General features: G+C 42.6%; 1 protein-coding gene across 1 annotated transcript in view; it reads right to left on the minus strand.

Moving 5' to 3' along the window:
* Positions 1–6,293: 6,293 nt before the first annotated feature.
* EPM2A (EPM2A glucan phosphatase, laforin) overlaps positions 6,294–17,514 on the minus strand; it is a 105,977-nt gene continuing 94,756 nt past the window's right edge. The window contains exons 3-4 of the mRNA XM_029223377.1: positions 16,684–16,925; positions 6,294–8,709 (exon numbers count right to left, since the gene is read on the minus strand). Coding sequence (XP_029079210.1) covers positions 8,432–8,709; positions 16,684–16,925 — 520 coding nt within the window. The 3' untranslated portion in view covers positions 6,294–8,431. The remainder of the gene's footprint in view (positions 8,710–16,683; positions 16,926–17,514) is intronic.

The following is a 17,514-nucleotide window of genomic DNA, read 5'->3' on the forward strand; positions in this document are numbered from 1 at the left end:
GAGCTGATAATTGGGAGTGGACACACTTACGAGATATTTAGGAGGTATAAGTGAAAGAACTTGCTGAGTGATTAGAGGGATGGTGAATGGGAGGAAAACGGCAAAAATGACATTCAATCTTCTGACTTGAGCAACTGGGGGGAAGATGTTGTCACTGTTTGCCCAAAGGAGAAAATGTGGGAAGTTCAGCAAAAGAAAGAAAACTTCATTTTGTGGCATGTTGAATTTGAAAGCTATCCTGGGAGATGTCCAAATAAAAATGTTCAGAAAAAAAAATTGATATATGGGCCTGGCACTCAAGAAAGAGCTTTAGAATTGAGACTTGGGTGTCACTGGTATAGATGATGATTGAGAAAATTCTGATTTAAAATGGCAAACATGCTATCCCTCCAGATATCTGAATGGAAATTACAACATAAAATTTGAGGATAGAAATCCACCTACAACAATGAATAGAAAAGTTAAGAAGGATGACCAGCAGATAAGACACTTCATCACCGAATGAGGAGATGTTGTACTGCAGGAAGATGGGCAATAATGTGCTCATTGGAACCTTGAGACTCACTGAGCTTAAAGTTCTCAAATATAATGGAAGTTGGGAGATATAGAAAGGCAAAAATGAGATGGGGTGGTAATTAGAAGTCTGGCGATAAAGAGTACGTCCTCACCAACATTTGCTTTGCCCTCCCTAACAATTAAAAAAGAGGAATACAAAAAGGAAAAAAGAAAGTATATCTAAAACAATTCATAATTATAATTGTAATAATGTCAACAGGAAGGAGGGATAAACACAAGTGGCTGTAGGTCAACATTAATGTTCTTTCCTTTAAGGAAGAGGAAATAAAGTCAAAACTAAAAGCAAGAAAGGAGAAAATAAGGCATAGAAAAAGCAGAAAGATTTTGAAATAAAAACTAAACAATAGAAACAAGTTCAAATATATCAGTAATCATAATAAACAGAAATGGCTTAAGTCCCCAAAGCACGTGAGGTGCTGGGCAGACGTAAACTTTGTTTGAATACCATTCTATAAGAAATGGAGGATACTTATCTTGTTTGTCCACAGTTGGTACAAAATCTTCACTGCAATTATCTGGACCATGAATCCATCTTTGGATTTGTCGTTTAACTTTAAGAAAGCAACAATAAGGATCTCTATTAAATGAAAAATATATTCTAATTTCTTAAATAATTATATACAGCAAACTAAATTTTATTCAGTGAGTTCTGAGTTTTCTCTCACTAGAAATTGATGAAAGCCTTGATAGGTGTGACAATGACAATTATCTGTTCTGTTCTGTGCTAGGTCCAGCTCTTTACTCTTTCACTGTCCAGTTTCTTCTGAATTTCTTTTTTGTAATCCATACCACTTTGATGCTAGGCGAGATCATTTAATACTAATTATTTATAGTTCAGGTTTTAAATGATAACAATCTTATCCACTGAATGCTAAGTAGTACTCCTTTAGTAATATTGGTATAATGCCTGATACAGCTATAGTACAGGAATTCATCCTGCCTGTTACTTGAATGGCCCAACATTTTCTGTCTGCCTCTGACTATTCTTTCAGCTGTCTCTGGATTTTCTTCTTGGGTTTCTGTCCTTTGGGCCAAATGATAACTTCCAGATCATATTTAAGCTTAAAGCTTTTCCCCCATTGGACATATTCTTAGATATTCTATATCCTCTAGCTACAGGAGCCCAAAGCTAGTCCATGCCTACTATAATGTAAACTAACCACATATTTTATGTTGACACTAAATTAATGCTAAGGAATCAAAGAAAAACAAACAAGACTAATGGGACATCTTTAGAAGGTAATAAAAGAGCTGCTCAGTAGAAGACTAATAATATGAAACACACAAATACATTTTTACCAAACTCTAAATGATCTCACATACTAATAATAGCTAATAATTCAACCAAGGAAAGTTTTGAATGTGTTTTGTGTTAGGGTTTTGAATATAAGTTTTATTAGATTAAAAACTTGGTCCAAGTTTACAGTGTAAGTATACAACTAGAAACACTGAACATTGTCATATGAATCATATTTTAAAGTTTCCCTCATCTAAATTACCTACTTGAAAATTCTGCTTTTAAAATATGAAAATCCAATTCATATATTAAGGGGCTAATGATTCCATTTGTGAAAGTCCATTATTTTTACTGCTTCTTCCTTTACATGCTACTTTTTTCTTTTGTTTCTTTTCTTCTTTAAAAAAAAAGAAACTTTATACTCAGTATAATTTATGTCTAAAGGTAGGGAAATGAAGTCATAAACTTCAAATCAGCCCAAGTCCGTTTAATTTTTCACCATCTACTTGGCTAGATATTAAGATTACCTGGCTCACATAAGGCGTGGAGACTATCTGAAGGTGTAATCCTGCGGAGTATATTTGTTTATTGCCAAGAAAAATGGTGAGTTTTCAATATCTTTCATTTGGGGTTGGCTTTCAGTTAGCTAGGTAAGAACCACTACTCAAAGGACAATAACTGGAAATCACAAATAGAAAAATATTCTAAGTCTAAGAAATTCATCACAAATGACTTTTCTCTGTAACATTTTCATTTGCAGGTCATCATTTAAGAGCTTCCATCTTCCTTTTAAGAACGATCCTCTGAAGCCCGGTAGTGAAAACACTGCTATTGGGCAATATCCCAGTGGCAGCAAATCTAAACCATAAGCTGTTGAAGTGACATCAGAAATCAGAATACATTTTAATGCCACAAGTTATGACAAAAATATTTTTTTCATAAAACTAGAACTTATATATCAGTAATGAACCAAATACAATGCCTTCAGCTGTGAGCAATAGAAAACCCAGCTCTCTGGTTTATACACAAATAAGTCGTCACACACAACTGAAGTCAAGAAGTTGGGAAGACTTCAGGTTAACCTATCTAGTAGCTCCAGCTTCACCACTTCTCTTTTCTCTCCTTTTGTGTTATTCTCAGGCTGGTAGGAAGATGGTTCCACTAGTCTGGATCACATATCTATACAAAACAACCGCCAAAGGAAGAAAGAGCATCTCTTCCTGTAGTTCTTTCTCAAGAGGGAGAAAACTTTACCCAGAAGCCCCCAGAAATGCTTTATGTATGTCAGGGGCCCGTGTTAAGTCACATATTTTTCCTGAACTCATCTCTATTACCAGGGAAATACTTAATTTTACTCAACTCTGGGTTCCTGAACCAAGGAGGAGAGTGTTTCCTGTCAAGTGTTTTACTGTGACTGTGGTCTGACATCAGGCTAAACCGGTAAAAACAGGAAACTCAGTCCATTCTGATCCCTTCTTCCACATTTCCACTCTTCTCCAACCTGCCTGGTTTTTCATTCATCATAGTCTACTGGAAGCTGTTTTCTGTAGTGTTATGGTTTGAACTGCATCCTCACCAAAATTCATATGTTGAAGTCCTAACCTCCAGCACCTCAGAATACGACCTTATTCAGAAATAAGATCTCTGCAGTGTAACTAGTTAAGACAAGGTCATACTGGAGTAGGGTGGGCCCCTAATCCAATGTGACTATACCAGTCCTCATAAGAAGGGGAAGTTTGGACACAGACACACACACATAGGGAGAATACCATGGGGAGGTGAAGGCAGAGGTTGGGGTGATGCTTCCACAAACCAAGGACTGCCAAAGATTGCTAGCAAATCACAGAAACCAGGTGAGAGGCCTGGAGCAGATTCTCCCTCAGAAGGAACCAACCCTCTGATACATTATCTTGGACTTCTAGCCTCCAGAACTGTAAAACGTACATTTCTGTCGTTTAAGCTACTCAGTTTGTAGTACATTTTTATGAAGGTCCTAACAAACTAATACATGTGGTGTGCCCAGAATTCATATAGGCGCTTCTCCACCAAACCAGGAGTGAAACTGTCCTATTTGCCTTAGAATAAGGTCACATTTTCTTTGTGCTTTCTTATCTGTCAAATGGGATAATAATAATATTTACCTCGTAGGATTTGCTGGGAAGATTAAATAAGCTCCCAAGTATAGGTAAAGCACTTGGAGAAAAGTGCATGGACCATATACGCTCTCAAGAGTTACTAGTTATTCTTGGCCTTGACTCATTGAGCTACATGCCAAGCTCCATTACAGGCACTGTAAGTACATCACCAAACAAAACAAATACAAATTTTGGCCTTTATGATTTTTACATTTGTAGTGAGAGGATGTAGAGAATAAAACAAATAAGCAGATTATGTGATATACTGGCCAGTAGTAAGTTCCACGAAGAGAAATGAAGCAGAGAATTAGGAGAGGGAGGTCTGGGATTGGGTGCGGCAGTTTTCAGTAGGGTGGTCCAGAGAGGCATCCCTGGAGGAGGGATGGGAGTGAGGCATGTGCTCGCCTGGAAAAAGACCATTCCAGGCAGAGAGAAGAGCAAGTGCGAGTGCCCTGAAATAGGAGCCTTCATGGAATAGGCAAAGAGCAAGAAGGCCAGTGTGGGGAGAGCAGAGTGAGGTGGAAAGTAGTAGGAGGTAAGGTCAGAGACATAACAGGGGACCAGGTTGTGTAAGTTCTTAGAGGTCTTTGGCTTTTATTTTGAGCGACATGGCAAGACTTTGGAGGTTTTGAACATGGGAATGATATGATCTGACATACATTTTTAGAGGATCACCCTGGCCACTGTATGAGAATAGTAGAGGCAGCGGGAGAGGGAAGGCATGACACAGGCAGAGCAGGTAGGAGGCTGTTTCTGAGGTCCAGTCTAGAGATCATGGTGGCTCTACCTAGGGTGGTTTGGGGGAAGAGGTAAAACATAGTCAGGCTATAGATATTTTAACAGGAGAGGTGACAGGTTTTCCTGATGGATTAAATGTGATGTTTGAAAGAAAGAATGGAGTTAAGAATGTCTCTGAGGTTTGAACCTGAGACTCTGGAAGCATATTTCCATTAAACGAGTTGGGAAAGAGTGCTGGAGTAATTGGGGAAGGAAAGAACAAAGTTGTTATTGTTGTTCTGCTTTTTCCCTTTATTATTATTGCCATTATTGTTGTTGTAATGAGAGGTAGATGCATCAGTCCTTCCCACTTTATTCTTAGTCCCATCTCCTATCAGATTTTCTCTTTTTCCCAGCAGGTAATAAACCTCTGTGCATCCCTCCCCTCTATTTGGTCAGCACATTACATCAAACTGGTCCCTTTTCCTACTGTGATTTAGTCCCAAAGAGAAGTATTATAGATGGATACTTAGCATGACCCCCTATCCTGGGAACATAAACTTGACCCTAAATGCCTGTTTCTACATGCACATCTTCCTTCTCAATCCCCCCAATACTATCGTTATGAAAGGAACCACCTGCTTTTTCTTCTTTTGGAAATTTCGCTGCCCTTTGCTTTTTCTCATTTTAGCCACTTTTCTTCCACTTACTCTAGTTTCCATTAATCTTCCCACCAACTCTTCCCCACTAACAATACTGTCTGCTCTCACTCCCATGAACTTTCCTATGACCCCTCAATACCGCAATAAATCTCCTGACCTATCTACCTAGCTCATCCCTTTCCACCGCCCTCAACTAAAGCTTTTTGTGGCAGGAAGACCCATTTGAGGTCTCTGAGACTTAGTTTGCTCCTCTATAAAATAAAGGAATTAAACAGATTATCTTCAAAGATACTTTCAGTTTTAACTTTTGATCAAACTGACTCTACGTTTAGCTATTCAGTATTCTTTCATGTGTGGAAGTTCTCATTTCCTAGCTAGTTCGTCCTCGATATTTCCTTTCATTACTTCTTTATAGGTTCCAAAGTCCTAACCACATTTTTTCATCATTATTTCTTAGGCCAAGCCAAGTGGTTTTCACCCACACCTTAATGTTGGTCAAAAGAGTGTTTCTTTTCTTAAATTTTTCCTAACATTAGCACACAAAATAATTGAAGGATAATGTTTCAAGTCTAAAAGAAAGTAAACTTATTGGGACATCTCTTTACCCTGAGTGAGATCTTATGTTGTTCTTTGAGAAATCTGTGACTGGAAAGTTTTGTTAATGCCAGTGACGAGCAGCTAATGGCACAACATCTGCTTTGATTTTTTCTGACACACCCTTGAGCTTTCCATCCTCACTTCTCTGTGGTGGCCTCACCTTTGACTTTCTTTTTTCCTGTAACTGCCAGTTTTGATCAGCTAATGAGAGCGATAAGGAAAAAACAATTTAGCTCAACCGAATGCCTCTTTTGACAAATAAGGAAACACAGTTTGTTCTTCTGGATTTCAGACTAAATTAACAACATTTAAAAGAAAATCCTGTACACAGAGGTCATTTTTAATGCTTTTATTTAGCAAAAGTTCCAGGTGATTTTGAAATACATTGGACATTCCATTCACTGAGGATGAGACGTTTTTCCAAAACATTTTCAATAGCCCTAAACTGATTATGTCTATCAAAGCAAAAAAGGGGAAAATCCACCCCCAAAAAGTCTTTCTATGGTGGAGGTTACATAGCTGGACTTCGTAGACATTCAAGAAACTCTCACACACACACATTTATATAATTAGTTAGAAATATTCCATTTTTAAGATTAAATTTTACATAACACATTATGACTAGGGGTTACTCGAATACCATAGTTATTTCTACCTATTTTTAGCAAGAGAACTAGACTTCACATTACTTAATCCTGGCTTATAAATCTGACTTTGTAAAACTGTAGGATACATGTGTACTGTCTAGTCTTTTCTGCCCAAATTAAATGCCATCGCCTTTGAGTCCCAGTTATAAGATGCCTCTCCCTCCTCTGAACTCCACTGGGACTTACCTTTCGTCCTGCTTTTCCCCATACTTCCTAAATCAGAGTCTCTCATATCTATCAATAAATGTTTATGGAAGAAAAGGAGGAGGAGAAAAATAAATAAGCATTTTAGTTTAACAGAAAAAGTATGGGCTTTGAGTCAGACAAATCTAGTTTTGTATCTTATTTTATCTATTTATTCACCATGTGATAGAGGACAGTTGATTTAATCTCTCTGGGTCTTAGTTTCCTCATCTGTACAATGGAGAAAATAAAATCTCCCTCATAAGGTACCGTGAAGATTACATTAAATAAGATTTAAAGCACCTAGCACATAAGAAGTACCCAATAAAAGTTACTTCCCCTTCCGCATTCCAGCAAATCATTACTAGTTCAATCCTGCAGTGCACCTGATTGAACACAGGGCTTTTTCTAGGCTATGAGCATTTTGAAGACAACATCTTATTAATCTTTATATTTCCTATAGAACCCAGGATAGTGAGTTGCATAGTCTGGAGGCACAGTAACTGTGTTTTGTATTAAACTGAGGGATAACGCCTATGTTATCATTCCTAAACTGTGGATCACTCCTAAACTGTGGAACAATTGTCTGTGGACTTTGGCACTTGGGGCTCTTTTGGGAATACAGCTCCTCTTGTGAGCTATGTATGGCTCAGGCCACTCTGGCCTTGAGACAGCCCCCATGGTTTAAATTAGGATAACTACTTTCCTGAATTCTATGGCAACTGATCAGAACGCTGTTCCATTTCTTACTGTAAAAACTGCTGCAAAAAAATCGACCTTCCTCTGACAGAGACTGAACTTTGTGCTGGCAAAACCACAGGTTGTGTTGAAAAAAAAACGGAGTCAAATAAACTCAGGTGATAAACTCCAGCTTGTCCCTCACCAGCCATGAGACCTTGGGCACGCTCCCTCTGCTTCCGGAGCCTCAGCTAAAACAAATAGAGATAATAATGCTACTGAGGCTGTCACACAGGGTTGTGGGTAGAGAAGGAAGGCGAGGCCTTGGAACACATTTTAACAACCATGAAGCAGAATGCAAAAAAAAAAAAATCTAGAAAGTCATCACTTTGGGTCATATGAGGCTCTTACTTTATCATAGCCTAGGCTCCCGCCCACACTTATTCCCTTCTTTGGTCAAATGACCAACTCTCTTACTTTATAATTCCATCTCAGTTCAGCAGAAAAGCTGAGCATGTATGTACGTGTGTGTGTGTGTACGTGTGTGTGTGTGTGTGTGTGCATGGACACACGCAGTGATGCCATCTACATAACTCCCAACCTTTTCTTCCGCAAGACAAGTCACAACGCAACAAGCAAGGGCGGTCATGCATTCACAGTACCGCAAAGCAGCCACCATGCTGCAGGGGCCGAGCCACCTGCAGGCACAGAACTGCACCCATTCACTTTCTGTCTGATGCCAGAACCACACTGCACAGTCCAGCTGCTTGTGGACTTTTCTTGTGTGTCAATTACAGCTTCCTTTGTAAAATATTCCAAAGAAGATACAGCTCAACCAAAGCGTAACCAAAAGTCAGTGCCAGACTAAAGAAGGCAGGTCAGGGGAGAAGCCAAGACCCGTCTTTCCAGTTGAGGAAGAATCTTGGTTTCTAGGTCATTTACAAGCATCACTCCAGACTTCGTAAGGAAACCGGGAGGGAGGGGAGGCAGATCCATCACCTATACATCGCATATAGAAGACCGAACCTTCCCAAATTTCTGATAAAAGTCTTCCTCTGCCCGGGCCAAGGCGTCTTCATCAATGTACACAGCCGGCCTTTTGGCCACGAGGAAGTACTGCACCTTCCTGCGATTCCATCCCAGCACGTACTGGAGCCAGCCGCAGATGGCGGCGGTGGAGCGGCCCACCCCGGCGTTGCAGTGCACGTACACGGTGTGTCCGTTCTCAAGCAGCGCGTGGAGGAGACACACCGCCTGTGGCAGCATCTGGACGCGGCCTGGGATTGAGAGAGCACAGCACAGACCGGTGAGAAGTGAACTCCGTGTTGCCGCTAATAGTCACTCCTCCAGCGCACCGAGAAATCACAATGTTTTGGCGGGAGGGGCAGGGATGTCGGAGCTTGCTTCACTCCTTTGTTTTGAAAGAAAAGGTGAGACAAGACCAAAACCTGCTAATTATAAAGTGGAAAGAGCAGCCAGAGGCAATAGGTCAGCTCTGAACCTTCACTTGATTTTCCTTTGAATGACGTCTGCATCCGTGCAAATCTCCCTTCAAAGATAATTTCACTACTGCCTATCCTCAGAAGAATGGATTTTTACATTCATCAGAATGGCCTGTACAGATTGGGCAGAGGTTTAAAGGATTTCAAAGAGAAGCTCACAGGTCCTGTCACCTGAATTTCCTTTAATCCAAAAGGATCTTCCAGGTAAATCCAAAACAGAGTTAGTCCACATTGGTTAAAGGAGTCAATCTGGCTCTTTCAACATAGGCTAATTTTAATTTGTCCAATGAAATGGCTAACTTATTAACTGATACATGTGGGATAGCCAGTCATTCATGTATTCCCTCACGATGCAGTGTGTATTAAAACGGATTCAGGGCTTCCCTGGTGGCGCAGTGGTTGAGAGTCCGCCTGCTGATGCAGGGGACACAGGTTCGTGCCCCGGTCCGGGAGGATCCCACGTGCCGCGGAGCGGCTGGGCCCGTGAGCCATCGCCACTGAGCCTGCGAGTCCGGAGCCTGTGCTCCGCAACAGGAGAGGCCACAACAGTGAGAGGCCCGCATACCGCAAAAAAAACCCAAAACAAACAAACAAAAAAACTGATTCAATTTCTCCTTTACTGTGCAATTATGATTATAGGTGTTGCTGCTCTATGGCTACTATCTTGATGATTAGAGGATCCAATGTCTTCCCCTCGTCACACTGAGACAGGATATACAATGCTCTGCTGAGGCTCGTTGGACTCAGGCCCTTTTCATCATTCTAGGGACAAAGAGCCCCCTAAAACCAGCACACTCCTGGATGCCTGGAGTTTCTTCTGCTCACAGATTCTCAGAGCAAAATGAATTTAGTGGATTATTTTGGAGAGTGGAGGATGGTCATTATAAATTGCTTCAAGAAGCAAATAAAGAGGGAAACTATACAGAGTCCTGGATGAAAACTCTGTGCTATGACCTCACATTCTCCAGCTGCTCTCGTCCTCAACCACATGGAGACACCACAGTCCTGGGGCGATCTTCCGAGGGCCACAGAGAATGCCCTGTCCAGCCCTCACATTGCCATCCCGTTGGATGACGGCAGAGGTGGGAAAAACCCCTCCCTCAAATGGTTTCATGAGGCCTGGAATTCTCCCATGAGAGCTGCTCAAGGAAGTTTAGACTTTCCTTAGATGTCCTTTTTTAAAATGCCTTGCAGGGACCAACACAACACATTGCAATCAGGCATCACCACCTTAGAAGGAGAGAGTTACCAAAATCCCATTGTGGCCTGAAGTCACCTCCCTGCTGGGGCAGCGGGTGGGAGGGGGCTAGCACTTAGCTTCAGGCTCAGCCTGCTCTGGGATCAGAGCAGGAGATCTATATGGAAGCCAGATAATATTCTAGTTTCTCCTGGTGCTCTGTTGCTGCCTCTGACTAAGGGATCTGAAGGCCCCACGCGGCAGTTTAGAGATGCTTTTAACAGGAATGCTTGAGGCAGAGCACACTTTGAAGCTCCTGAAGCTCCGTCTCTTGCCAGTACCTGTTGCCACACTTTCATGTTCCCTGCCTTGTCCCTGAAGGCATCTGAATTGGAGACACACCAGCTCCAAGCATTGATTGATTTCTCAGAGTCCAAACATAAACTTTAATTGATCTATGCTTCTGCGCTTGATTGCAGGGTGATCTGAGGTTAGAGCTAGGTGGGCCTGCCATTCAGTCAGTTACTCATGGTCCTCTCCTAGAGGCAGTAAGTATCTCCGGAGATGTAACAAGGCAGAAGACACCATATGTACCAGAGAGGTGTCTCGCTGTGTGTCTCAGGGAAAGGACTATTTGGTCCACCATTTGAGTTGAGGGATCAGAGGCGGCAAAACCTCCAAGGTCTGTTTGAGTGGCCCTGCTGATAAGGGTGAGGCCTGTTCAAGGGCACAGCTTTTGTTCCGCTGAGGGCATGTTAGAGGTTTACTTCAAGTGATGTTGTCCAGGAAGGGAACTACCAGTGACGGATCTGGGAAGCTTGGGTCACTCCTGCTTCTGCCACAGTAGGCATCACTTTTCAAGTTCCCTGTTACGGCTGCCTCTCCAGTTACCATGTTCATTGCCAGGAAATAAACACAAACATTTTTAATATGGGTTTTCATCAAATGCCAAATACACAAGTAAACCACAGTGGACATTTGCAGGAGGAGCTGCTGCAGAGTCCCAGAGTCAATGCTCAGCTCTTGCAGCATCCATGGAGCCAGCCTGCCCCGGCCACGTCTATATGGACCCATCAGGATCCCTTCCGCTGACCTTCACTCTGGCCAGAGGTTCCCCAAGGAAGGGTCTGCACCAAATGGCCGAAATGACCTAGTATCTCCCCCTCTCCTTTTTATCTGTAAAAGATTCTTCAACAGGTATGTACACAGCTTAGAAGGTGAAAAGGGATTTGTGTTAGTTTAAGGTTCAGTGAGCTCAGACACATAATCCTGGAATGTAAATGTCAGCTGCCACGTGGAAACTCCAGCAGGCTCCCAGTTTAAACACAGGTCTCACCCACCAGTGGTCTTCTCCTAGAATCACTCGGCCGTCCCACTTAAGAACTGTCAAACAATTATTTAAATGACATAAAGAATGAATAAAGAATAAAAAGGAGCACCGGAGAAGCAGTCAGTCTAGGGGGCCCACCCCTCTCAGCCTGGCTTCAGCTGGAGCCCTCCTTTACTTTGACCCTGTTTTGATTGATGACAGCTAACACATACTGAGCCTTTTCTACCTGCCAAGCGCTGATCTAAGCACTCCGTGTGCAATAGCTCCTTTATGGCTACCTCTCAACAGCTATGAGGTTGGTACTATTATTATCCTCAGTTACATCTGAGATTTGCCCAAGGTTATTCCCTAATGGCCACCTCCAACCCAGCCATCCAGATTCTAAAGCCTCTGGTTTTAACCTCTGTACTACTGTCCTTCCCTAACCTACCTGGTCAATGGCACTTGCTAGCCACTATGCTGTCAATCTGAATTTTCAGTCAGTCCCTGCTCCCCCACTTACCTGGTCATGCTGCGGCTCTCACTCCTGTGGGACAGTAACACCCTCCATGGGATTCAGCGCCTCTGCCCCTACCCTAGAGGGGCCATCTGTGCCCTACAGGCGCATGTCCTTCTGCTTGAAAACCCATCCTAGGGAGGCTGAGCTAATACGTAACCCACCAAGGAATCACAAGACAGTCCCCAGGGTCAGGGCTCACACAGTAAAGCCAGTGTCAACCAGATCCCCTAATTTTTATGTTTCATATATTTAGGCTCCATATAGAATTTAATTTGATAAAATGTTTCCATTTTTAAAAACAATAACACCCCAAGGCAAAAGAGAACCACTGATTTTTTAATGTGAAATATTCCAAATTTTAAGTGTTGGCAACTAAGTTGAAAATTTTAAAGCCTGTGCAGGTCCAACAAAACACTCTACCATCTGCGATTCTTACTTTGGAATTTAAAACAGGCCTTGACTCTCCACAGATGCTCAATAAACACTCATTAAATACATGAATTAAAACAATGTAAAAAAACCCGTTAATACCGATTTGATCTGAGACAGTCCGAGACCCCTCTTATCTAAATTTCTGGTCCACATCTCCTCCAGGCTAATCCAACTCTGGAATGATTAAAAGCTACCTGAAAACATGCAATGAGCAAGCAAGCACAGGTGAGAAAGGGGACAAGGGCATGGTGGGGCAGCCTGAGGCATGAGGGGGCCTGAAATAAGTGGAAGTGGGGGGTCCCTAAAGATATCTGAGGTTGACCTAAGTCTGACCCTGAACGAAATCATTCCTGGCACAACTTTCAGCCTTCCAACACACACACACACACACACACACACACACACACACACACACACACACACATCTTTCCTTTCTTAATCCAGAGGCAGATTTATGGCTGAATATATTACTATTTTATTTGAGCATATCTTCTTTTCCTTAATATTGATAAGGTCTATGTTATCTGTAACACCCTTTGGTAGAAACTGAAGAACTTGGCACTAATATTATAGTCCCAACTTTGGAATTTTGAAAGCACTTTCATATCAATTATTTTATTCTATTGTTATAACCGTGTAAGTCTGCAATTATTATTCCCCATTTTCCAAGTGCAGGAACAAGCCTGCCCGTATCACACGATGGTGATAAGGCTCAAGCCCGGGCGGTGAGGCTCCAAGGCCAGTGTCTCCGCCTCATGGCAGCACTGAATTTAGCATGCTGGGTCAGAGAAAGAACTAAGACTGTGACCACAGATGGGTGGCTCTGGGGAGCATGTTAACCCATTTGGGAGACAAGGGTAAACCATTTGTTATAAACAGCACTGCGCTTACAGAGGTCAAAACCCAATCTGAGTACTTCCCGTGTGAAGGAAAACTGACTTTTAATGAACAGATTTTATGTTTTCAGGTGAGTGCTAGATTTGGGAGCTTTTTGTTCCTCAGGTGAAAGACACAAATCAAAAGAAAAGAAAAGAAAAGGAAAACCCTAAACAGCCCCAGTCCCACTGCATAGGACAAAAAGTACAAGAGAAAGAATCGATGGCACAGTTGACTGTACCAGGTCTGTGACAACCAGTGGTGACAGTCAGGCCTAACAAACTGTCTTCTTTCTCAGACTTTATCTGACAGCATTATGCTGCGGCTCAAAACACTTCCAGATGGATTTTTCTCTAGAGTTCTAAAAATATTCAGCTGAATTAATCTGTGTGTTCATTGTGCTAACGTTGTGAGCCACAGAGATTGATCTATTGGTCAGAAATTCCTTGGCGACTCAGGAGTGTTGTTAACTCTTTGATTACTCCCCCAGGTTATGCTGAACCAAAGAAACCCTTTATTTAGTCTTGGGATTTGGCCTTTTTCAAGTGGGAGCTTTCATTTTGCTGCCATTTCATGTTTCCAAAGTGCCTCAGGGTGGAAGACGCTCCGTTGTATGACTGGGTCCTGGTGACTCCGTAACCCCCCCCCCCCCCCACCCCCGACAAAGGTTTTAATACCATTACAGCGGGTCTTTGGAGGTAGAATTTTCCACCAGGCTTCTGTATATTCCCAAACTATCAAGCAAATTGCCTATCAGTCAGCAGGGTTTTGGAGAATCAGTGCATGGGGTGGAGCGGCTATATTCATCTCAGCTTCTCTGAGCCTCGTCTCACATCCTACTCCAACAGGATAACAATGCTCTAAGATGACAACCAAAGAAGCAAAAATCAAAACACTCCCAAGAAGCTACAGGCACACTGTCCTAACGACCTTCTCCATTTTGAAACCAGAGAAACAAACTGGACAGGGCAAATATGACCTAGATTCGACCAGGGCTCTTCTGTGCAAGTAAGGTGGGTTTTTTTTTTTTTTTTTTTTAATTCCTTGAAAAAAGACAGAGCTCTTGCAGCTGAATCAAGCTCCTTTGGATCGGCATTAATTACCAAGAAGAGTAACCAAACTATCTCCTCCTTCAGGAAGAAAAATTATACATCCCCAGTGACAGTTCAGTTCAGACAGACCCACAAAGGGGTCTAGCCCGGACAGGAGGACCATAAAGATTCATTAACAGCCAAGATGGCCAAGGTCCTGGGACACTCTGGGGTGACAAGCTACCTCCCTGGAAACTCGTGACTTTGTCTAACTCCAGCTGACGATGTACGTGACAGACTGAAGTGCGGGTGGTGGTCTGCAGAAAGTGCATGAAGAGTCCACGTGAGCACGTAGAGAAGCTTCATCATATGGTGTCAGGAGCAATGTTCTGAGCCTGACTGCCTGGGTTGAAATCCAGGCTGTGTCTCTGCTATGTGACACAGGCCAGGTTACTTAACTTTTTTGTACCTCATTCTCTTCCTCTGCAAAATGCAGATAACTGCAACATCTGCCTGGACTCTTGTCTTGAGAATTAAATGAGTTAATGTATGAAATTACTGAGAAGAGTGTTTGATACATAATGTACTTTGCGGAGAAGAGGGCTGATGATAGAGACGCTTCCTCCCTGGCCATCACTGTCTTCCTTCTTTCCCCCAGAATAGCAGTTCACCAAACTCCCTCAGCCTGCACCAGTCCATAGCTCTCTGCTGCCCCCTGCTGACATCTGGTTGATATGATTCGTGTAACTTGTTCCCTTGGCTCCACTCCTTTCTACAAACAAGAACCCTCCTCCACAGCCAGGCTGACATACAGATCGTTCCTCTAAAATACCATGCCTCTGGGCCTTGGCTGTTTCTTCCACCTGGCATGCTCTTTCTCCCTCTACCTGGCCCTGCCACGCCCACCTCAAATCCCAGGATACTCATGTAGCCTCCCTGCGCTCTGCCGTAAAAGAGCTCCTCCCACGCTATAACCCTCCTAGTGCGCAGGGCTCATCTCTCTCATCACATTCTTCTTTCTACTATAATTAGTTTTGAACTTGCCTTACTGCCTCTTACCATGAGATCAAAAGTGTGCCTTGGGCTTCCTTGGTGGTGCAGTGGTTAAGAATACGCCTGCCATTGCAGTGGACAAGGGTTTGAGCCCTGGTCTGGGAAGATTCCACATGCCACGGAGCAGCTAAGCCCATGAGCCACAACTACTGAAGCCCGGGCGCCTAGAGCCCGTGCTCTGCAACAAGAGAAGCCACCGCGATGAGAAGCCCGCGCACCGCAAGGAAGAGTAGCCCCCGCTCGCCGCAACTAGAGAAAGCCCGTGTGCAGCAACGAAGACCCAACACAGCCAAAAAAAAAAAAAAAAGTGTGCCTATTTATCTCTGTTTCCCTGGCAGCATCCATGTCACACCCTACTTCCCTCTTCACAAAGACACGCTCAGCCAGTGTTTGTGCAGTAAATGAAGCGTCACTATTGCCACCCTGCCCCGAGCTGCGTTCTCTCTCGTCATCTCTCACCTTACCTACTGCAGTCGCCTCCTAACTGGCGTCCCCAGATCAGCTGGGGCCCACTCTGACATTCTCTACACTGCAAACGAAGGGCACTTTTAGAGGGGAAAAGAAAAGTTAACTTGACATCTCCCAGCCTCCCGCCCTTTCAACTGCTTCTCACTGCTTTAGGATAGCATCTAAAGTTTTTATTGTGCCCCAAATCCTGCAAGACTCTGTTCCCTCCTTCCCAGCCCTGCAGCCAAACTGGCCTTCTTTCAGTTCCTCCAACACTCTGTGCTCTCCTGCAACGGGAATTCTTCCCAAGCTGTTCCCTCTGCCTGGAAGCCTCTTTCCCACCTCACCCGTGCCAACTCCCGCTTCAGATCTCAGCTCAAACACACCCGAGAAAACCTTCTCTGGCCCTTCTTCCTAGGTCTGATTTGCCTGCCTAGGCTCTCACAGCAATATCTATGTATCTTTCAAACCAAAAACTCATCATAGCTTTACAACTCTATTTGTAGTCATTTGATTAACGCTTGTCTGCCCTATAGAACTAGAAGCTCCATGAGGACAGGAGTTGTGCCTGCTTTTCCTCACTGTTGTATTCCCAACCACCAGCCTAGGGCCCCACACATAGTTGATACACAGTAAATACATGTTTAATGAATAAATAAATCGAAGGACCCATGTTAAACAGAATCTAAGCCAAGGTGTCAAAAGATATATATATTAAATATATTAAACCAAAAACCTTATATTTATTCCATATCTGTCATTCACGTTTAGGTCATTCAATTATAGACAGCAAGGTAGGTAGGTAGATAGGCAGACAGATAGACAGACAGACAGGCGAAAAACCAGCAAGGGCTTCTTTGAAACACATTCAATGAGGAGCCAGAAAGCTCCTTCTCATGCTTACCTTCAGTGCTCATATCCGGTGTCGGCATCCAGATGTAGGCCAGGCCTTCTTCCTTATACAGCTTAATCATAGTGTCAGGAGTCATGGGTTCTGGGTAGCGGTTACAGCCTGAGGAATTCTGTACAATATCCCATTCTGTCTGGAAGTTCATTACAGCCGTAATCCCCAGTTCATGCTTCAGTTTGATGGTTACATGTTCCACTTGGCGAGGGCAGCTACCCAGCCAGATATTTGGTAGAATTCTAATAAGAACACATGGAGTCAACTATTACTATTGTTGGTGTTATAGGAGCTGCATAAAACATGCAGTGTTAAAAGGCAATTAACCTTTAAAGCTGGAACAGGAAAAGCTGTATTAAGAATATGAGAACCAATATTATTAGCAAAAGACTGAAATACTGGTGGTGGTGTTTTGGGGGAAACAAATGATTCAATTAACTAGAACGCCAGGAAATAAGCATTAGCAAACCAAATCTAGCAATATATTAAAGTACGTCCACCAAGTTATACCTATTCCAGGAATGTATATGTGGTTCAATACTAGGAAACCCATCAACATATTTCAAATACTAACAAATTAAATGTAAAACTCCTATGATTAATTCTGGAAAATATGTGCTAAAATTCAGCATTCATTCCTGTTTAAAACTCTATACAAAAATTTCAAATAGCATGAGGTTAACATAAACTAATAATCAACAATCTTCTTGTAAATAAAATCAAAGTAAAGATTATTTCCATCAGTAACAACATTGTATGATTCACCTAATGCTACAATGTAAGAAGAGGAAATGTAACTCTGAAAAAGAGATTAAACTACAAAAGCTATGA

The sequence above is a fragment of the Monodon monoceros genome, unplaced genomic scaffold, assembly GCF_005190385.1.
Source record: "Monodon monoceros isolate NGI ecotype Baffin Bay Population unplaced genomic scaffold, NGI_Narwhal_1 Super_Scaffold_15, whole genome shotgun sequence".
Classification (NCBI taxonomy): Eukaryota; Metazoa; Chordata; class Mammalia; order Artiodactyla; family Monodontidae; genus Monodon; species Monodon monoceros.